Here is a 22,458-nt window from a genome sequence, read left to right as displayed (position 1 = left end):
GGGGTAGTGTATACAAATGAAACTGATTTCTGTGCATTTATTTTATATCCTGGCACATTGCTGGATTGCTGTATGAGTTCTAGCAATTTGGGGATGGAGTCTTTATATTTGTGGAGCCATAAAGTATCATGCCATCTGTGAAGAGTGAGAGTTTGAGTTTGACTTCTTTGCCAATTTGAATACCTTCTATTTCTTCTTGTCTGATTGATGCAGCTAGGACTTCTAATAGCATGTTGAGTTTCATTCTTTTATACATAGCTGTCCAATTTCCCTAGCACCATTTATTGAAGAGATTGTCTTTTTTCCACTGTGTATTTTTTCCTGTTTTGCTGAAGATTATTTGACCATAGAGTTGAGGGTCCATATCTGGGTTCTCTCTTCTGTTCCACTGATCTATGCATCTGTTTTTGTACCAGTACCAAGCTGTCTTGGTGATAACAGCTTTGTAGTAAAGCTTGAAATCAGGCAATGTGATGCCCCCCAGTTTTGTTTTTCTTTTTCAACATTTCCTTAGCGATTTGAGGTCTCTTTTGGTTCCATACAAATTTTAGAATTGTTTGTTCCAGCCCTTTGAGAAATACTAGTGGAATTTTGATCAGGATGGCATTGAGAGTATAGATTGCTCTGGGCGGTATAGACATTTTAACAATGTTTATTCTTCCAATCCATGAGCATGGAATGCTCTTCTATCTTTTTGTGTCTTCTTCAATTCCTTTCACGAGTGGTCTGTAGTTCCCTGAGAACTTTACCTCGTTGGTTAGGTTTATTTCCAGGTATCTAATGGTTCTTGGTGCTATAATAAATGTAATCAATTCTCTAATTTCCCTTTCTATAGTTTCATTGTTAGAGTGTAAGAAAACAAGCGATTTTTGTACATTGATTTTGTATCCTGCCACATTACTGAATTGCTGTATGAGTTCTAGTAGTTTGAGGGTGGAGTCTTTTGGGTTTCCCATATAAAGTATCATGTCATCTGTGAAGAGAGAGAGTTTGACTTCTTCTTTGTCAATGTGATTACCTTTTTTTTCTCTTTGTTGTCTGATTGCTGGTGTTAGGAGTTTTAGAACTATGTTGAACAACAGTGACAAGAGTAGATACCCTTGTCGTGTTCCTGATCTCAAAGGGAAGACTGTCAGCTTTTCCCATTGAGGATGATATTCGCTGTGGGGTTTTCATAGATTTTATGAAGTTGAGGAATGTTCCCTCTATCCCTATACTTCGAAGCGTTTTAATCAGGAACGGATGCTGTATCCTGTCAAATGCTTTTTCTGCATCAATTGAGAGGATCATGTGGTTCTTCTCTCTTCTCTTATTGATTTGTTCTATCACATTGATTTGTGAATATTGAACCACCCTTGTATCCCAGGGATATATCCCACCTGGTCATGGTGGATAATCTTTTTAATGTATTGTTGGATCCTACTAGCTTGGATCTTGTTGAGAATCTTGGCATCCATATTCATCAGGAATATTGGTCTGAAATTCTTCTTTTTGGTGGGGTTTTTGCCTGGCTTGGGGATCAGGGTAATGCTGGCTTCATAGAAAGAGTCTGGAAGTTTTCCTTCTGTTTCTCTTTTCTGAAACAGCTTCAGGAGAATAGGTATTCTATTTTTCTTTGAAGGTTTGGTAGAATTCTCCAAGGAATCCATCAGGTCCTGGGCTACTGTTTTTTGGGAGGTTTTTGATCACTGCTTCAATCTTGTTACTAGATATTGGTCTATTCAGGTTGTCAATTTCTTCCTGATTCAGTTTTGGAAGTTTACAGGTTTCCAGGAATGCACCCATTTCTTCTTGGTTGCTTAACTTATTGGCATCTAACTGTTGACAATATTTTCTGATGATTGTTTCTATTTACTTGGTGTTAGTCATGATCTCTCCCCTTTCATTCATAATTTTATTAATTTGAGTCCTCTCTCTCTTCTTTTAGATTAATTTGGCCAGTGGTTTATCAATCTTATTATTTCAAAGAACCAGAATCTAATTCCTTTGATGTGCCTACTGCATCTCTAGTTTCTAGTTCATTGATCTCTGATAGCATGTTGAACAAAAGTGGTGAGTGTGGGCATCCCTGCTGTGTTCCTGACCTTAGGGGAAAAGCTCTCAGTTTTTCCCTTATTGAGAATGATATTGGTTGAAGGCTTTTTGTGGATGACTTTTATGATATTGAGGTCTGTTTCCTCTCCTCTAACCTTACACTGTGGAGAGTTTTAATCAAGAAAGGATGCCGTATTTTGTCAAATGCTTTCTCTGCATCAACTGAGTGAATCATATGGTTCTTGTCTTTTATTAATGTACTCTATCACATTGATTGATTTGCAAATATTTATCCATTTTTGCAGCCCAGGAATAAATACCATTTTGTTGTGGTGAATAATCCTTTTAGCATACTGTTGGATCCTATTGGCTGGTACCTTGGTGAGTATTTTGATATCCATCTTCATCAAGAATACAGGTCTGTAATTCTCTCTTTTTGATGGTTTCTTTCTCTGGTTTTGGGATCAGGGTAATGCTGGCTTCGTATAGAATGAGTTTGGAACATATATATGTGTGTGTGTGTGTGTGTGTGTAAAATACACATATATATCCATTATATATGTTATATATTACAAATATAATACATATATAACATTATATATACATGTATAATACACAATACTACATATATAATGTAATATTATTCAACCATCAAAAACAATGAATTTTACCATTTACATCAATGTGGGTGGAACTGGAAGGTATTATGCTGAGCAAAATAAGTCAGAGAAAGACAATTATCATGTGGTTTCACTTATATGTAGAATATTAGAAACAGTGCAGGGGATCATAGGGTTAGGGAGGGCAAACTGAAAGAGAATTCAGAGAGGGAGAAAAACCATGACACTCTTAAATATAGAAAACAAACTGAGCATTGCTAGAGGGGAGGTGGGTGGGGAGATGGGGTAATTGGGTGATGGGAAATTAAGGAGGATACATGATTTGATGAGAACTGGGCATTATACACAACTGATTAATTACTGAACACTACATTTGAAACTAATGATGAACTATATGTTGGAAAATTGAATTTACATAAAAAATTTTTAAAAGAAGATTTTTTTTGAGAGAGTGAAAAAAAGAGAGGGGAGGAGTGGATGTTTACAAAGAGAGAGAATCTCAAGCTAACTCTCCACTGAGGGCAGAGCCTGATGCAGGGCTTGATCTCACAACCCTGAGATCATGACCTGTACCAAAATCAAGAGTCAGATGCTTAAGGGCACCTGAGCCACCCAGATACCTCTCTCTCTTATTCTTAAAAATAGTCTTGCTGGGCACAGTTTCTTGGTTGCAGGCTATTTTTCTTTCCTTTCAGCACTTTGAGTTTATCATACTACTCTCTTCTCGCCTGCAAAGTTTCTGCTGAAAAATCAGCTAATAGACTTGCAGGGTTTCCCTTGTATGGAATGGCTTTCTTTTCTCTTGTTTATTTTAAAATTCTCTTTTCATCACTAATTTTTGCCATTTTAATTATTATATATCTTGGTGTAGACTTTCTTAAGTTAATCTTATTGGTGGCTCTTTTTGTGCCTTCTGGATCTGGACATATGTTTCCTTTCCCTATTCGGGAATTTTTCAGCCATTATTTCTTCAAATAAATTGTATTCCCCTTCTTTACTCTTCTCTTTCTGTGATGCAAATAATGCCAATATTTTTTGGGCTCAATTGTATCTCTGAGTTCCTTTAACCCATTCTAATTTTTTAGTCATCTTTAAACATTTTTATTTATTAATTTTTGTCACTATAATCATCACCATTACAGTTCAGCTTAGTGCTGAACTGTCTTCCAGATCACTGATCCATTCTTCTGACTCCTATAAACTGACATTGATTTCCTCTACTGTTTTTTTCCCCATTATTGAATTCATCTCTGACTTTATTTTCTATCACTTCATGGAAGGCCTCATTGAGATCCTCTACTCTTTTCTCAAGTCCAGTGAGTATCTTTAATACCATTACTTTGAATTCTTTATCAGGCATATTGTTTCAGCCCATTTTACTTTTGCCAGGCCTGCAGTCCTGTTGACCTCCAGTGCGCTATCCCTGCCTTAGTCTCCTGAGAGACAGACTTTTGTTGTTGGGTGGGGCTGGAAGTTAGAACAGATGCTTGTCCCCAATCTGTCTGCCTGGGCTGCTTTATTACTGACTAGCAGGACACTCTGTGTGCTAGGTATAGGTAGGGTTCAACTGTTGGTGCTGTGGGGATATTTATATATATCTATATCTATGTCTATATCTAATATAGAGATCTCTCTCTATGTCTATATATAGACATAGACATAGATATAGATATAGATATAGATATAGATATCAGTGTTTTTTGGCTTATTTTCTTTTACTTTCTATGATAACCATACTCTTTCTTTCCTCAGGGAATTAGCCACCACTTTCTTCTAAGTGAAATGTTCTCTTTTCATTTATTTCCTGTATAGTACTTATTTTTTAGTCTTATCTCAAATTTTACATGCTCAGTTACAGTTTTGTTAATAGTCTGGGTTCCTTTCTCTTTATAAACTCTCATAAGCACTCTATATTTTTTTCTTTCTAACAATATTATGCAATTATATGAAAAATTTTTTTTCTCTTCCAGTAGACTAAATCACAATAGAGGTGCTGTCCCTGTCTCTTTTGCTTAGAATTGTACACTTTCCAATGCCTAGAATAATACCTGGAAAAAGAGTGAATGAGTAAATGAATTAATTCAATCAATATTCATGTGAAGTTTGGTGAAGGGATAGAAGGGAAAAATAAACTATTTGAATGCAAAACTTTCACAGAACATCTTAGATCAATGACTGCCCACTTTTCTGAATGATACAGATCTTCGCTTCTGAATGAGTGAACAAAGGAGTTATTGCTGTAAAACATCAACTCTTCACAGATCCTAGCATCAGGGTTTTAACTTACATACCTAGTGATTTTGAAGGCTTTCTATTTTTATAAATATTTACTGGTAGTGATCATTTAAGAAAGTTTACACTCATTTGGGGGGGGGTGTTAGCCTCATATTATTTTATACTTTGGCAACCAGGATTCCCCCCCATTCAGCTACTTTTACCATCCCTATTTGATTAAACAAAACAAAACAATTTACTGCAAGGATTTTCAAGATCTTGATCATTTCCGCACTAAGATCTCTTTCTTGGAACAATTCTCTCTCTTGTGTGAATGTGCCCTTTAAATTTTTTGTAAACTTGGCTGTGGCTTAATAGCTGTTTATGTAAGAAATCCTCACCTCCAATTTCTTTTTTCATGATTCCTCTTCTCATCTATTTATGCTTCTAGATAAAACTTCAGTTTTGTCAAGTTTCTAAAACAGTTTCTTTGGGGGCAATTTGATTATGATGGGGTTATACCAATACATATAATTGGTGAGCAATTTATTTATTTGTAAAGTCCTTTCTTCCTTTTCCAATTACTCAGCTCTTCTTTTGAATGTTTTAATTAAGTTTTGTGGCTTTATTCACTATAATTCCATAAACTGTTTGTTCAGTGATATGTCCCTATTGCTAATATGAGTAGAAGGGTTTTACCTACTTGTATTACCTTTTCAGTTTGTTGTTGGTGATATAAAGAAAATGTATCAGCTTTTGTTTATATTATACCAGGTCTTCATGTTGATTTTTTAAAGTTTTTAATTAATACACTTGTGTTTTATGTAAAATATCACATGGTAGTAAATGTAATTTCATGTCCCCTTAAAAAGTGATATGTGTTGTATTTTTCACATATTATTGAATTGGACAGACGGTCTTAAACAACCCAAATAGCTATAAAAGCCAATATCCTTTCTTTTGTTTCAACATTAGTCGTGATGCTGATAATTTTTTTATTAAATTAATTTATTTATTTTCAGAAAAACAGTATTCATTATTTTTCCACCACACCCAGTGCTCCATGAAATCCATGCCCTCTATAATTTTTAAGATAATTTAAAAAAATGTATCTTGGGAGAGTCAAGATGGCGGAGAAGTAGCAGGCTGAGATGACATCAGGTAGCAGGAGATCAGCTAGACAGCTTATCTAATCATTGCGAACACCTACAACTCCAATGGGAAATCGAAGAGAAGAAGAGCAACAATTCTAGAAACAGAAAATCGATCACTTTCTGAAAGGTAGGACCTGCGGAGAAGTGAATCCAAAGTGATGGGAAGATAGACCACGGGGGGAGGGGCTGGCTCCCGGCAAGCAGCAGAGCAACAGAACACAAAATCAGGACTTTTTTTTTTTCTTCATTTTTACTTTTATTATCCAAAAACTATATTCAGCCTTTAGCTGGTACATGACAAATGTTTGTTGAATTAGCTCTAAAAATTAAATCACCTCTCTTTACTTCAAAAATCAGGACTTTTAAAAGTCTGCTCTACTGAGGGACATCACTCCAGAGGCTAAACCGGGGGAAAGCCCACATGGGGTCAGCGGAACTCCAGGTCCCGCGGAGTCACAGAAGGACCAGGAGTGTCTGAGTGTCGCCGAGCTCACAGGTATTAGAGCGGGGAAGGCGACTACAGTGACAAAGCCAAGGAGTGAGCTCTCAACTTGGGGTTACCTTGAATCGGACACAGGCTGGGTGAGCTGGGAGTGCGGCCGGAGGCCAGAGAGACGGAGTGACTGAGCACTTTTCTCCAAGCGCCCATCTGGAGGCCAGGGAGATGGAAGCGACCAAGTACTTTTCTCCAAGAGTGACAGAGGCCAGGGAGACAGTAAGGATTGGGCGCTCTTCTCTGAAGGCACACTGAGGAGCGGGACCCCAAATTCTCAGCTCCTCCGGGCCAGAGATTGGGAGGCCGCCATTATCATTCCCATCCTCCGGAACTCTATGGAAATTGTTCAGGGAACAAAAGCTCCCGAAAGCAAACCCAAGCAGATTACTTAACCTGGCCCCTGATAAGGGCAGGGAAATTCCGCCTCTGGCAAAGACACACGAGAATCACTACAACAGGCCCCTCCCCCAGAAGATCAACAAGAAACCCAGCCAAGACCAACTTGACTTAACAAGGAGAACAGTGGGATTCCAGAGGAGGAGAAAGCAAATCTTATCTGGACAAAATGATAAGGTGGAAAAACTCACCACAAAAAAAAAATGAACAAGAGGCAACACCAAAGGCTTGAGACCTAGTTGAGACCAATGGACATTGGTAATATGACAGATCTAGAGTTCAGAATGACGATTCTCAATGTTCTAGCTTGCCTTGAAAAAGGCATAGAAGATATTAGAGAAATCCTCTCCGGAGAGATAAAAGCCCTTTCTGGAGAAATAAATAAAATCTAACCAAGTTGAAATTAAAAAAAAAAAAAACTATTAATGAGGTGCAATAAAAAATGGAAGATCTTACTGCTAAGACAAATGAGGCAGAAGAAAGAATTAGTGACATAGAAGACCAAATGACATAGAATAAGGAAGCTGAGCAAAAGAGAGACAAACAAATACTGGACAATGAGGAGAGAAATCGAGAGATAAGTGACACCATAAGATGACACAACATTAGAATCATTGGGATTCCAGAAGAAGAAGAAAGAGAGAGGGGAGCAGAAGCTATACTGGAGAAAATTATTGTAGAGAATTTCCCTAATATGGCAAAGGGAACAAACATCAAAATCCAGGAGATGCAAAGAACGCCCCTCAAAATCAATAAAAATAAGTCCACACCCCACCACCTGATAGTAAAATTTACAAGTCTTAGCGACAAAGAGAAAATCCTGAAAGCAGCCTGGGAAAAGAAGTCTGTACGTACAAGGGTATAAACATTATATTGGCAGCAGACTTATCCACAGAGACATGGCAGGCCAGAAAGAACTGGCATGATATATTCAGAGCACTAAATGAGAAAAACAGCTGCCAAGAATACTATATCCATCTAGGCTATCATTGAAAATAGAAGGAGAGATTAAAAGCTTCCAGGATAAACAAAAACTGAAAGAATTTGCAAACACCAAACCAGCTCTACAGGAAATATTGAAAGGGGTCCTCTAAGCAAAGAGAGAGCCTAAAAGTAGTAGATCAGAAAGGAACAGAGACAATATACAGTAACAGTCACCTTACAGGCAATACAATGGCACTAAATTCATATCTCTCAATAATTACCTTGAATGTTAAAGGGCTAAATGCCCCAATCAAAAGACACAGGGTATCAGATAAAAAACCAAAATCCATCAATATGCTGCCTAAAAGAAACTCATTTTAGACCCGAAGACACCTCCAGATTTAAAGTGAGGGGGTGAAAAAAATTGTACCATGCTAATGGACATCAGAAGAAAGCTGGGTTGGCAATCCTTATATCAGGTCAATTAGATTTTAAGCCAAAGACTATAATAAGAGATGAGGAAGGACACTATATCATACTCAAAGGATCTGTCCAACAAGAAGACCTAACAATTTTAAATATCTATGCCCCTAACATGGGCGCAGTTAACTATATAAACCAATTAATAACAAAATCAAAGAAATACATCAACAACAATACAATAATAGTAGGGGACTTTAACATTCCCCTCACTGAAATGGACAGATCATCTAAGCAAAAGATCAACAAGGAAATAAAGGCCTTAAATGACACACTGGACCAGATGGACATCACAGATATATTCAGAACATTCCATCCCAAAATAACAGAACACACATTCTTCTCTAGCGCACATGGAACATTCTCCAGAATAGACCACATCCTGGGTGATAAATCAGGTCTCAACCGGTATCAAAAGACTAAGATCATTCCCTGCATATTTTCAGATCACAGTGTTCTGAAGCTAGAACTCAATCACAAGAGGAAATTTGGAAAGAACCCAAATACATGGAGACTAAACATCATCCTTCTAAAAAAACGAATGGGTCAACCAGGAAATTAAAGAAGAATTGAAAAAATTCATGGAAACAAATGATAATGAAAACACAACTGTTCAAAATCTGTGGGAAACAACAAAGGCAGTCCTGAGAGGAAAATATATAGTGGTACAAGCCTTTCTCAAAAAACAAGAAAAGTCTCAAGTACACAACCTAACCCTACACCTAAAGGAGCTAGAGAAAGAACAAAGAAAGCCTAAACCCAGCAGGAGAAGAGAAATTTTAAAGATCAGAGCAGAAATCAATGAAATAGAAACTAAAAACCAATAGAACAAATAAACAAAACTAGGAGCTTGTTCTTTGAAAGAATTTATAAGATTGACAAACCCCTGGCCAGACTTATCAAAAAGAAAATGGAAAGGACCCAAATAAATAAAATCATGAATGGAAGAGGAGAGATCACAACCAACAACAAAGAAATACAATTATAAGAACATACTATGAGCAACTCTATGCCAAAAATTCGAAATCTGAAAGAAATGGATACATTTCTAGAGACGTATAAAGTACCGCAAATAACCAGGAAGAAATAGAAAACCTGAACAGACCTATAACTAGTAAGGAGATTGAAACAGTCATCAAAAATCTCCAAACAAACAAAAGTCCAGGGCCAGACGACTTCCCAGGGTAATTCTACCAACATATACAGAAGAATTAATTCCTATTCGCCTGAAACTGTTCCAAAAACTAGAAATGGAAGGAAAACTTCCAAACTCATTTTATGAGGTCAGCATCACCTTGATCCCCAAACCAGACAAGGATCTCATCAAAAAAGAGAATTACAGACCAATATCCTTGATGAACACAGATGTGAAAATTCTCACCAAAATACTGGCCAATAGGATCCAACAGTACATTAAAAGGATTATTCACCACAACCAAGTGGGATTTATTCCAGGGCTGCAAGTTTGGTTCAACATCTGCAAATCAGTGTGATACAATACATTAATAAAATAAAGAACAAGAACCATATGATACTTTCAATAGATGCTGAAAAAGAATTTGACAAAGTGCAGCATGCCTTCCTGATTAAAACTCCTCAAAGTGTAGGGATAGAGGGCACATACCTCAGTATTATCAAAGCCATCTATGAAAAATCCACCGCAAATATCATTCTCAATGGAGAAAAATTGAGAGCTTTTCCATTAAGGTCAGGAACATGGCAGGGATGTCCATTATCACCACTGCTATTCAACATAGTACTTGAAGTCCTAGCTTCAGCAATCAGACAATGAAAAGAAATTAAGAGCATCCAAATCAGCAAAGAAGAAGTAAAACTATCACTCTTTACAGATGATATGATACTATATATGGAAAACCCAAAAGGCTCCACTCCAAAACTGCTAGAACTTGTACAGGAATTCAGTAAAGTGTCAGGTATAAAGTCAATGCACAGAAATCAGTTGCATTTCTTTACACTAACAACAAGACAGAAGAGAGAGAAATTAGGGAGTCAATCCCATTTATAATTGCACCCAAAACCATAAGATACCTAGGAATAAACCTAACCAAAGAGTCTAAGAACCTATACTCAGAAAACTATAAAGTACTCATGAAAGAAATTGAGGAAGACACAAAGAAATGGGAAAATGTTCCATGATCATGGATTGGAAGAACAAATACTGTGAAAATGTCTATTCTACCTAAAGCAATCTACACATTTAATGTAATCCCTATCAAAATCCCATCCATTTTTCTCAAAGAAATGGAACAAATAATCCTAACATTTATATGGACCAGAAAAGACCTCAAATAGCCAAAGGAATATTGAAAAAGAAAGCCAAAGTTGGTGGCATCACAATTCCAGACTTCAAGCTCTATTACAAAGCTGTCATCATCAAGACAGTATGGTCCTGGCACAAAAACAGACACATAGATCAATGGAACAGAACAGAGCCCAGAAATAGACCCTTAACTCTATGTTCAATTAATCTTCGACAAAGCAGGAAGGAATGTCCAACAGAAAAAAAACAGCCTCTTCAACAAATTGTGCTGGTAGAATTGGACAGCCACATGCAGAAAAATGAAATTGGACTATTTCCTTAGACCACACAGAAAAATAGGCTCAAAATGGATAAAGGACCTCAATGTGAGAAAGGAATCCATTAAAATCCTTGAGGAGAACACAGGCAGCAACCTCTTTGTCCTCAACCACAACAACTTCTTCCTAGGAAGATCGCCAAAGGCAAGGGAAACAAGGGCAAAAATGAACTATTGGGATTTCATCAAAATCAAAAGCTTTTGCACAGCAAAGGAAACAGTTAACAAAACCAAAGGACAACTGACAGAATGGGAGAAGATATTTGCAAATGACATATCAGATAAAGGGCTAGTATCCAAAATCTATAAAGAGCTTAGCAAAATCAACACCCAAAGAACAAATAATCCAATCAAGAAATGGGCAAAGGACATGAACAGACATTTCTGCAAAGACATCTAGATGGCCAACAGACACATGAAAAATTGCTCCACATCACTCGGCATCAGGGAAATACAAATTAAAAACACAGTGAGATACCACCTGACACCAGTCAGAATGGCTAAAATTAACAAGTCAGGAAATGACAGATGCTGGCGAGGATGCAAAGAGAGGGGAACCCTCCTACACTGTTGGTGGGAATGCAAGCTGGTGCAACCACTCTGGAAAAGTGTGGAGGTTCCTCAAAAAACTGAAAATAGAGCTACCATATGACCCATTGATTGCATTACTGAGTATATATCCTAAAGATACAAATGTGGTGCTCCGAAGAGGCATGTGAATCCGAAGGTTTATAGCATCAATGTCCACAATAGCCCAACTATAGAAAGAACCTAGAAGTTCATCAACAGATGAATGGATAAAGAAGATGTGGTATATATATACAATGGAATACTATTCAGCCATCAAAAGAAATGAAATCTTGCCATTTGTGATGACATGGATGGAACTAGAGGGTATTATGCTTAGCGAAATAACTCAATTGAAGAAAGACAACTATCGTATGATCTCCCTGATGTGAGGAAGTGGAGATGCAATGTGGGGGGTTTGGGGGGTAGGAAAAGAAAAAATGAAACAAGATGGGATCAGGAGGGAGACAAATCATAAAAGACTCAATCTCAAAAAACAGACTGAGGGTTGCTGGGGGGAGGGGGGATGGGAGAGGGTGGTGGGGGTATGAATATTGGGGAGGGTATGTGCTATGATGAGTGCTATGAAATGTGTAGATTTCACAGACCTGTACCCCTGGGGATAAAAATACATTATATGTTTATTAAAATAAATAAATAAATATGTATCTCTTTTTTCCCAATTCTTATTTATTTGTAAAACAGGAAATGGTGTCTAATTTTATCAATTTCCTTCTCAATATTCTCAACCTTTATAAAGCACCAGTTCTTAAATTTTTCTGTTTTTATTTTCTAAATTTTCACCTTTTTTCCATTTTTAAAGTTTTCTGTTATTTTATTCTAAATTCTTGAAGTTATATATTTAATGTTTTTTTTAAAGAGTATTTAGGGTGGCATCTTCATGGCTTAGTTGGCTAAATGTCCAACTCTTGATTACAGCTCAGGTAGTGATCTCAGGTTTATGAGATTGAGGCCTGTGTCAGGCTCCATGCCCAGCTCTCTCTCTCTCCCTTTCCCCTCTCCCTCTGTTCTCTCTCCCTCTCTAAAAAATAGTATTTATTCTAATAGATTAGACTGGATAGAGCTTTAGCTACTAACATGAATTATCACTACCAGCAGGTGATCAATAATATCAGAAACAAGTTTTAACCTAAGACAAGAGAAAGAGGTGTAAAATTTTGCCCCTCTTTGTGTGGAGTTTATACTCTTAAAAAAGTGAGTACAAATCATAGCCCATGATGTTATTAGAAGGCATCAACATTTTTTTTAAGATTTTATTTATTTGACAGAGGGAGAAATCACAAGTAGGCAGAGAGGCATGCAGGCAGAGAGGGGGAAGCAGGCTCCTTGCTCAGCAGAGAGTCTGATGTGGGACTCAATCCTAGGACCCCGAAACCATGGCCTGAGCCAAAGGCAGAGGCTTAACCCACTGAGCCACCCAGGCAGAAGTCATCAACATTTTATCCAAGGTTAATTCTTAGTGACCTTTTATAATTGTATAAATGGTTGCATATTTTTATGAAAAAAAAAACACATTAAAAAGTTTGAAATTGTGCGCCTGGGTGGCTCAGTGGGTTAAGCCCCTGCCTTCGGCTCAGGTCATGATCTCGGGGTCCTGGGATCGAGTCCTGCGTCGGGCTCTCTGCTCAGCAGGGAGCCTGCTTCCTCCTCTCTCTCTCTCTGCCTGCCTCTCTGCCTACTTGTGATTTCTCTCTGTCAAATAAATAAATAAATAAATCTTTAAAAAAAAAAAGTTTGAAATTGCTATGAGCCTGAAAGCTTTTAAGAAATAGTTTAATTTACCTGTATACCAATTATGAGGAATTTATAAGAAATAGATATAATATCAAAAGAGGAATAAAATATGAGATTACAAAATAGAAATGTGTGGAAGTAGGAGTAAGTGCAGAGCTAAGTTCATAATTTTGTTCTATTTCAGGTACACCAAAGCTAAATAAGTAATTTTAATTGTTTTCATTAAGTGAGAAACAATGGTTGAATATGATAATAGGGTTGTAGAATTCATACAACCTAAATTCCTCAACACTTACACAGCTTTATGGATTTCACAATATAGATATTAGTGATACAGAATCACTGCATTTTTTAAAATGACTACTTTATGAAATGTTTTTTACATGTAAATCAAATCTATTATAGAGCACCTAACAGAAATGCAAAGATAATTTCTAAATTCAGGAAAGTTGTATAAAATGAAAAATAAAACAAAACTTAGCAATGTTAAGATATCTGATATGTTTTGCACAAATCATTCCAAAATAATTTTAAATATATATATATTTATTTTTAAAGATTTTATTTATTTATTTGACAGCGAGAGAGAGATCACAAGCAGGCAGGGAGGCAGACAGAGAGAGGAGGAAGCAGGTTCTCTGCAGAGCAGAGAGCCTGATGTGGGGCTCGATCCCAGGACGCTGGGATTACAACCTGAGCCGAAGGCAGAGGCTTTAACCCACTGAGCCATCCAGGTGCCCCAATTTTAAATATTTTAAACTTAAAACATGTTTTACCATATGACTGAGTGAACAGCTTACTTAAAAACACACACAAAGGATGGAATTTATTGTCGTGATATAAGCTGGCCTATTCATGCTACTTTCAGAAGCCTAAACCCTATAAATTAAAAAGAAAAACACAGAATCATTTAATTTCAATTTCAAACAAACAATGTCAATTAAACTAAACACTGACAAGAACTTGCAGTGGTTAGTAGTTTTTATTTCCCTCTTTTTTTTGGTATAAGCAGTAGAGTATATGCATGAGTAAATATGAGTATCCTACACACTTTAATGTTGAAGTCATATTGCAAATCTCTGACTTCTTATTACTAAGGATACTCTTTTTCTGTTTCCTCTCACTCTTGACAGATCTTGGTCTCAACGATAAATTCATTGGGGAAGTGTCTAATCTTCCAACACTTATCAATGGCACGTTTATTGAAACCTGTGAGAAAATGCACAAAGAATTGACTTTTTAACTTTTTATTTAAATGAAAACATACCTAGATTTCTTCTCTACTTTCCCCCTATACTCCACCTATACTCTCCTTCACTTTCCCAATAACACAGGTTGAAGGAAAGGTTATATTGCCTACCCAGTAAGAGGTCTCTTCTACGAAGGCGGAAGGACTTGCGATTGTTGCAAAGTTGGTAAATAAAGATGCCAAGATTACTAACATCATGAATCTCCTCCACAGCAACCAGGTCTTCATGAACAACGTAAGTGTGAGACAAGTATTTGCCACTCTAAAATGTGTTTAAAAAGATTAAAATAAAAACTTCTTAAAAATACCATTTAAATCCTTACCTATAGCAGTTATAGTTGTTTTTTTTTTTAATTATTATTTATTTATTTATTTTCAGAAAAACAGTATTCATTATTTTTTCACCGCACCCAGTGCTCCATGCAAGCCGTGCCCTCTATAATACCCACCACCTGGTACCCCAACCTCCCACCCCCCCCGCCACTTCAAACCCCTCAGATTGTTTTTCAGAGTCCATAGTCTCTCATGGTTCACCTCCCCTTCCAATTTACCCAAATTCCCTACTCCTCTCTAACGCCCCTTGTCCTCCATGCTATTTGTTATGCTCCACAAATAAGTGAAACCATATGATAATTGACTCTCTCTGCTTGACTTATTTCACTGAGCATAATCTCTTCCAGTTCCGTCCATATTGCTACAAAAGTTGGGTATTCATCCTTTCTGATGGAGGCATAATACTCCATAGTGTATATGGACCACATCTTCCTTATCCATTCATCCGTTGAAGGGCATCTTGGTTCTTTCCATAGTTTGGCGACTGTGGCCATTGCTGCTATAAACATTGGGGTACAGATGGCCCTTCTTTTCACGACATCTGTGTCTTTGGGGTAAATACCCAGGAGTGCAATTGCAGGGTCATAGGGAAGCTCTATTTTTAATTTCTTGAGGAATCTCCACACTGTTCTCCAAAGAGGCTGCACCAACTTGCATTCCCACCAACAGTGTAAGAGGGTTCCCCTTTCTCCACATCCTCTCCAACACATGTTGTTTCCCGTTTTGTTAATTTTGGCCATTCTAACTGGTGTAAGGTTTAATAGACTTTATTTTTTAGAGCAGATTTAGGTTACAGCATACTTTTTATTTTGAAATTATTCCAATAAAATGGAATGTTTTGGCTCAAATAATTATTGTTTTTAAATGAGGAAGCAAATGCTTAAATAAAAATTTGACATCCAAAATACATACTGCCAGTTTGCCGAAGAACTCCATCAGATTCTTTGGAGGCAGAACGGTAGAGGTATTGAGGGGCATCAGATAGCAGTTCCCCAGCAGCAAGTCCAAGTAAGCAGTCATGCCCTGTTGGGAAGGGGGAAAAGTTAACTAAGGTGTAAAGAATATCAACTCTGCTGATTCTAACTACCATTAAAACAAGCAGCCATATCCTTTTAATACCTGCTAAGGTATTTTCAATAGCAAAAGTGAAAAAGGTTTTGCTGCAAAAAGATGAACATTTATGAACAGATTTAATGCTCGCTAATGAACTAAGAAAAAAAATCAAGAAAATCAAAAAAACCTTTAAAAATGAGAAACTCACTTTTTCAAAGTCATGAATAACTGCTGCAGGATCACTGTCAGAGAAACTGGGGACAGGCACATCAATGATTGCAACGTTGTCATCCTCTCGAATGTCAGCCTCCTCGGTCACAGGCAAAAAGTAGGGCTCTGCTCCTCGAAGGGAATTTGCAGGGTCCTCAGAATCAAAGAAGCACATCTCTCCACGGTAGATGGTACTCTAAAAGACAAAAAGGGAGAATTAAAACCTTTTAATACTTACTATGGTGACATTTGAATCATTTCTCACACTCACATCAATTCATTGTACTGTTTGTCAAGCTTAGAATTTCTGATAACAGTTATCACCATGAAGGCAAGTTTTATAAATTGAATGGAAATTTGAAAACTTGTCCTAAATCTTCATTTCTGTGGTGACACCACCGATTTCCTTAAGTTTACACTACATATAGAGCAATTAGTAATCCAAATTACAAGAACTGTAATTATTATTACCTTGGGCATGAAGTACTTGTAAATGCAGGCCCCACCAACAACAAGTCCTGCCAAGATGAATGAAAGGCCTAGGAGAGTAAGCATGCATCTCCCAGAGGAGCCCTCTTTTTCCTGGGTGGCACCTTGGAGCTCCTGTTTATTAAAAAGCAAAACCAAAGACAAAAACCAGATTGTACTTTTAGACACATAGTTGCTTTGTGTACAATTTACTTTCTTGAAACACAAGACATTCTTAAAAGATGTTAATCATCCTAGGTTAAAATATTTCAAGATAATTTCTGATATTTAATAGATATGAAAAATTTCCAATTGTATTTACTTTCCTTCTGGCATTTACAAACCCAATTGCAGACAGGAGGTTTTTTTTTTTTTCCAAAATACACACTTTTAGAATCAGCTGAAAATCACCATTCATTTATGCAATAAATTATATTCTTTATTCTTTGTTGATTTGGGGACTTTTACAGTGATATAGTCACTAACTTTCTGGACTATAATTATGTTGCTTTACTATTTTTTGTAAATCAAATTTTGCCAACTTAAAGGTGATTAGTGTCCTTTGATTTATTAAATGATTTTCAAAAAGCTGGTTTTTATTGTTTTATCTTAAAAATTCTGTAAGGCAGGTATACACCATTTCCCCTTATTTCAGAAATTAAAATATTGGAGGCGTGATATATTTCATAATGTTCTTAATTTTAATGAGAATTTAACCTTTCTAATATCACCCACTGTTCTTTAGTTGTCTACTGCATGAATGAAATAATGTTTCCTAAGTTCAGGGTAAAACACCAGAACTTACAGTACAGCATTTGTGATAACTGGGCACAAAATGTGTGTGTGTGTAACAGCTACTGCAAAAATTCCATTAAATCCATAATTGGTTCAGGAACTGGAACATGAAAGATCCAAAGCAAACAAGTAACTCTGTATTCTTCCCAAGGCAATGGTCCAAGGGACACTCCAATCCCATTCTTGTATTTCACGGTGTTTTAAGCAGTATTATTACTGAAGAGTGGAATAAACAAAGTCATCAAGTGTAGCTTCTTGTAATCAATGAGTAAATCATTCAGAATAGTGTGAAAATAGAGTTGTTTTATTATTTCAGGCCATTAGCTCTTTTCCAGGACAGCTACTGTAATGCTTGTGGCACCTAGTTAAGTTTCAATTAATTTGGTGAAAACAAGTGCCTGTATTCTACAGAGAGACAATTCTTTGATAAATTGTTTTTTGAAAAATTATCTTAATTAAAATTCAAAGAAACTTGGTATGCACATTTTCTTAGCTAAATGTATATAATTTCAAACCCTCCAATAATACTCTATAAACCTTGAAGGCTTTTCCTTGTCCCAATAGCTTTCAGAAATTATAAATTATTTTTATTAAAAAAACTAACAAAAGATTAATATTACAAAGACAGAACTATAAATTATGATTGTGAATAACTGTAATCCAGAGCTAGATGCTTTGAAATTATATTGTAGATGATTAAATTGAGGTCCAGACAGATGAAGTTACTTGCCTGTAAGTCACAAAATGACTTAATTTTAAATACTCAAAACAATTATTTTTTCTTGTTGAGATATGAGAAGAGCTATTAACACTGAGTTTCATTTATTATTAAGCAATTTCTAAGTATTAGTGGTTCAATATAATAAAATTCCTCACCATACTAGGAATAAGGATTTTTTTTCATTTGCATTTGTTAGAATTCAGAGTGGTATGGACTCTCACTTACCATAGATAATTTCCCTCTAAATTCTATTTTAAAGTCATTGTACACAACTTCTGATATACTATTCTGTTGGGCTAGGTTTCTGATGAGCAGATTAATACATCACAATATAATGTGTCAAGTATTATTAAATCAATGTCCTGTAGTGACCAGGTCAGGATCCTGTGGAAGCTTCTCCAGCACCTAACAAAGAAATATAATCATGGTGCAAATGCTCATTTTTATTTATTCCTCATCACACCACAGGCCTGGCAGGAATACTGTTTACATATTAACTGTGTCCAACTACAAGTCATGAAGTTTTTGGTGGTGAGAGAAAAATAAAGGGATTACTGTGTGGCTATATTTAACTACTGGCATCTAATTAGACCTTGCAAAAAATCAAGCCATGTTTCACTTACAAAGTGAATAGGACAGTTACATATTTGATCTGTCATTTATTCAAAACCTCAACAATGCAAGGGGGTGTTACTTTTGACTTCTCAAATGTATAATACCCCAAAACAAGTTTTTTTTGCTGGGTTAAATATTTCAAAATTCTGTTACAAAAACTCTAAGCATACAAACATTTCAAATTGGTGCATAATGTTTTACTACATGGATTCTCATTTCACTAAAAGTACTTTTCAAATCTCCAGTCTGAACACAAAAGTTAAAACTTTAAAGAGAGAACAAGACAAATTAAGATAGATCTGGAAACTGACACTGTGTGGTAGAAGAAGAGAATTTGGTAAAAGAAAATACAAATGTCCCTTTCAACATTGACATTTTACTGAGGAAAATGAGCAGTTTACAAACTTTGAAAACATGTTAGATGTTTAAAAGTAAAAGAAATTGGACTAAATAAGCAGTGGCTAATATTTTGGGGGTAAACTACCTCAGTTTCTGGCAATGCTAGAAGTTTAAACTCAAGGTCAGACCCGCTTCAGAGCTCTCCATGGGGGAGGCGTGGGGGGGGTATCACAAAAAGGAAGCAATAAAAGAAGAAGAAAATAAACCTCAACATTTCTTTTTACGGATGAAGAGTGTTGTCTTTAGGAAATGCCACTGTGAAAACATAACAAGGATCTTGCATTAAGAGGGCACAGTGAACATCCCAAACGCTAATTAAGAGCAACTTCAATTTTCACAGCTTCTTTACTGAATTCTTAAAACCGCCTATGATCAGGGAGAAATTGAAAATATACAAGGGTGAAACACAAACATACTGACCCCAACGTTCTGAGTCAAAGCTGTCTTTGGTCCCATACCCCACCCCCACAAACATTCCGAGATCCTAGAAAGAGTTAGATTCATAGAACTTTATCTCCACCAAAAGGAAAGAAGGAAGAGTTAAATCTCTTGCCCCTGTTCTCCCTGAGTGTCTGCTCCTTCCCTGTAGAGGCTGTGTGCACTCCTCGAGCTGGAGACTGAACAACGTGCCTCATTGATCCCAGCCCCTCACATGTTCCCCAGGAGAGGGTGACATCAGGTCCCGGGGGTTCTCCTCAAACTCCCTGTAACGTCGCTTGGAAATGTACCACAAGAGCTGGAAACGACGGAAAGTAGTGCAAGATACTGGGATGTTAAAGGGTGTGAGACACTGCAAGCGGAAAGTGGCGCGACTAAATGCAACTGGGGCAACCGGTAAACGAGTTTAACAGCAGAGGGGCAGCTTTCATTTTGTCCTCTGCCACTTGCCACTTCCTCCCCGCAAACCACCCCTTCCCACCTTACGGACCCTAGCAGGCAGTCTGGGGTGAAATGAGTACTGCTACCTTGCCGGTCAAGATTTGAGCTCGGACCGTGCGGTTTACAAGAGCCTCCACGTCTTGCCGCGCCTCCTCTTTTTGCACCGCCGTGGGTGTATTGAAGGCGATTTTCACCATTGTGAATCTTTGCGCTTCCTGGTAAGGCGTGGCTCAAATGAGCTTCCTGGGTGGCACGTGGTAGAGAGATCGGGCTAGTCCTAGCAGGACCTATTTTCTCCCTCGCCTGTCTTAGGCAGCTGCAAGCCCAGGTCTGGGGATACTTATGACGCAGTCCCAAGCTGGGGGTGGGGGGAGGGGGAGTCCGTAGGAGGGCCCAGGGTGGAGCTGTGGGAGGAGCGGGAGGGGGTTCAAAAGCTTGAATGGGGGTGGGGGTTGTCTGTGAAGAAAGAGAAGGGGAGGTGGAGCCCTGGGGCAGCTGGGGCTTGAAATGCCTCACCTGCACTCCAGGCGTGCTCCCACCCACCCTCTGCACGGTCAGATAAGAACAGGACAGGAAGGAAGCCTGCTGTATTATGTCTTTCCGCCTCTGTCCAGGCCACAATAGCCCCTGCCCTGATTGTGTTTTCCCAAACCTGCGCCTGGCCTCCCAAGGGGCCAGGAACTGTAACTTGGCACCAAGTCAAGCTTCCTCAAATCTGCACTCATCCAGGTCCCAAAAGCACAGTCCATGAATGTTCTGTACCTTTATAATAATACCTTCCCTTTAAAGAACACTTAGAAGTTTGTTTATAGTTACTTGGTTCATTCTCTCAACATCTTGTTTTCTTTCTTGGCGTTTGTTTTGTAATTTCAATTTTCCAACCTAGAGCAATACTAAATCAGAAATATATCACTCTTGCCTCTTCAACTCCCCATTTTGCAGGTAGGACAGAATGAGACACAGAGAAAGGTGGAAAGCTCATAGTGAATCTCTGAAATAATCCAGATCCTTTCACTCTCTCGGGTCAGGGAAACCAGAGTAAATTCTCAGTCCAGACCTTGTTTCTCTTCGGCCACCAATTGTGAAATCTGCAGGGAGAAAAACAAGGGAGTGTATACCTATGCATTTAGGGGGCTGAAAGTCTGAGTGAAGAACACGAAGTTTAGCCATATGCTAACCCAACGCTAGTGGGGAAAAAAAAAAAATCCCCAAGAGGGCTGAGTTAGAAATCATACCTGGAATATTTACATGTGCTGCTAGTGTAATCATGTTATTCCTTCATCATCAGTTGTGCCTGACACTGATAGACATTTCACTATGTGAAATTCATGCTGTGGAGGTTGGTAAATACAGGTGGAGTGGTAAAGAGTTTATAATTAGTCCTGCTGCCGAAGACAGTGAAGGGGTCTCTTGTGTAAAGGAAATAACAACAACAACAACAACAAAAGCACAAAACAAAAGAATCCCCCATTTACTCATACTTATTAAGGAGACTTGAATATGTTATCATCCCTCTGTCTAAGAAATTTCAGGTTGGAGTTTTCCTGACAGAGGTTTCCTTGACTCTGAAGCCTGTTGCTTGTCTCTATTATCTGAGCTTTGTGACGACACCCTTAATTTTCTCTGATAGGCCGCAGATGAGAAGGTAGATGGAGGAGAATAGTGGGGATCCTTGCCAGATGTTCACGATTACTTAGAAATGTGGGTATTGAGGAGGGCACATGCTGTGATGAGCACTGTGTGTTATACTTAACTAATGAATCAATGAACACTACACCAAAAACTAATTATGTACTATACAGTGGCTAACTGAACATAATAATAATAAAAAAAGAAATAATGGTACCTTGTGTATTTTTTGTTTTTGTTTTTGTTTTGTTGTTGTTTAATTCTTTCTTCAGGTCTGGCCATTATAATTTAACATTTAACATTTAACTGAAACCACAGCAATTATATATTTGTCTTAAGTTTTATAGTTTTTATAGTGGGGACACTGGTCCTGTGCTGCGGAGTGTAATATAGCAATTCTACAAACTAGCAGAGTAGTTCAACCCACAGCCAGTGCTACTAGGAATGTTTAAATTCCTATCTCATCTGCAGTGGCTTCACACCCAGCATTCTACTTAAGAAGATTAATCTGACAGCAAGATATATTGGGAAACCAGTTGGGAAGCACTTCTATATTCCAGGTGAGAGGTGGTAGAATACATTATGATTGCAACATCAAAAATAAAGGGATAATTTCCATCCAAAGATGTTTAGGAACCATATGTTACAAGGTCTGGTGCAGCATCAAATAATAAGAGATAAATTAGAAAAACTAATTCTGTTTTAAATGATTGGGAATCCAGGATTGGGAAGTTGGTGGCACCCTTGATAGTAATACTAACATTTGTTGAACACATCAAAAACTAGATTTTTATGCTAAGCCCATTAAATTCATTCTCATTTAATCTTTATCACAACCTGCGAAGTATTAGTCTATTCCTCATTTTATTG

General features: G+C 37.4%; 1 protein-coding gene across 3 annotated transcripts; it reads right to left on the bottom strand.

Moving 5' to 3' along the window:
• Window positions 1-14,200: 14,200 nt before the first annotated feature.
• ITM2A (integral membrane protein 2A) lies at window positions 14,201-20,297 on the bottom strand. Of its 3 annotated transcripts, none has more exons than XM_044234435.1 (6): window positions 20,043-20,297; window positions 16,554-16,685; window positions 16,081-16,278; window positions 15,732-15,842; window positions 14,598-14,748; window positions 14,201-14,446 (listed from the first exon to the last, which is right to left on the bottom strand). In XM_044234435.1, the coding sequence occupies exons 1-6, from the start codon at window positions 20,154-20,156 to the stop codon at window positions 14,358-14,360; spliced, it is 795 nt and encodes a 264-aa protein (XP_044090370.1). In that variant the 5' UTR covers window positions 20,157-20,297; the 3' UTR covers window positions 14,201-14,357. The 3 variants fall into 3 exon arrangements, with proteins under 3 accessions (XP_044090370.1, XP_044090371.1, XP_044090372.1); XM_044234436.1 differs by having other exon boundaries at window positions 20,046-20,297; XM_044234437.1 differs by lacking the exon at window positions 20,043-20,297 and adding an exon at window positions 18,292-18,449.
• Window positions 20,298-22,458: the final 2,161 nt, after the last annotated feature.

This window comes from Neovison vison, chromosome X (genome assembly GCF_020171115.1).
Source record: "Neovison vison isolate M4711 chromosome X, ASM_NN_V1, whole genome shotgun sequence".
Taxonomy (NCBI): domain Eukaryota; kingdom Metazoa; phylum Chordata; class Mammalia; order Carnivora; family Mustelidae; genus Neogale; species Neogale vison.
Note: the sequence above shows the minus strand (reverse complement) of the source record. Positions and strands in the feature narration are given on the sequence as shown.

Bases quoted from the DNA above. Each gene is read 5' to 3' on its own strand.
- ITM2A (XM_044234435.1), bottom strand. From the start codon at position 20,156: ATGGTGAAAATCGCCTTCAATACACCCACGGCGGTGCAAAAAGAGGAG. The intron at 16,279-16,553 runs GTAATAATAATT...TTTGTCTTTTAG, and splicing joins ACAAGTACTTCATGCCCAAG to AGTACCATCTACCGTGGAGA. The intron at 14,749-15,731 runs GTATGTATTTTG...AACACATTTTAG, and splicing joins AGTTCTTCGGCAAACTGGCA to AGTGGCAAATACTTGTCTCA.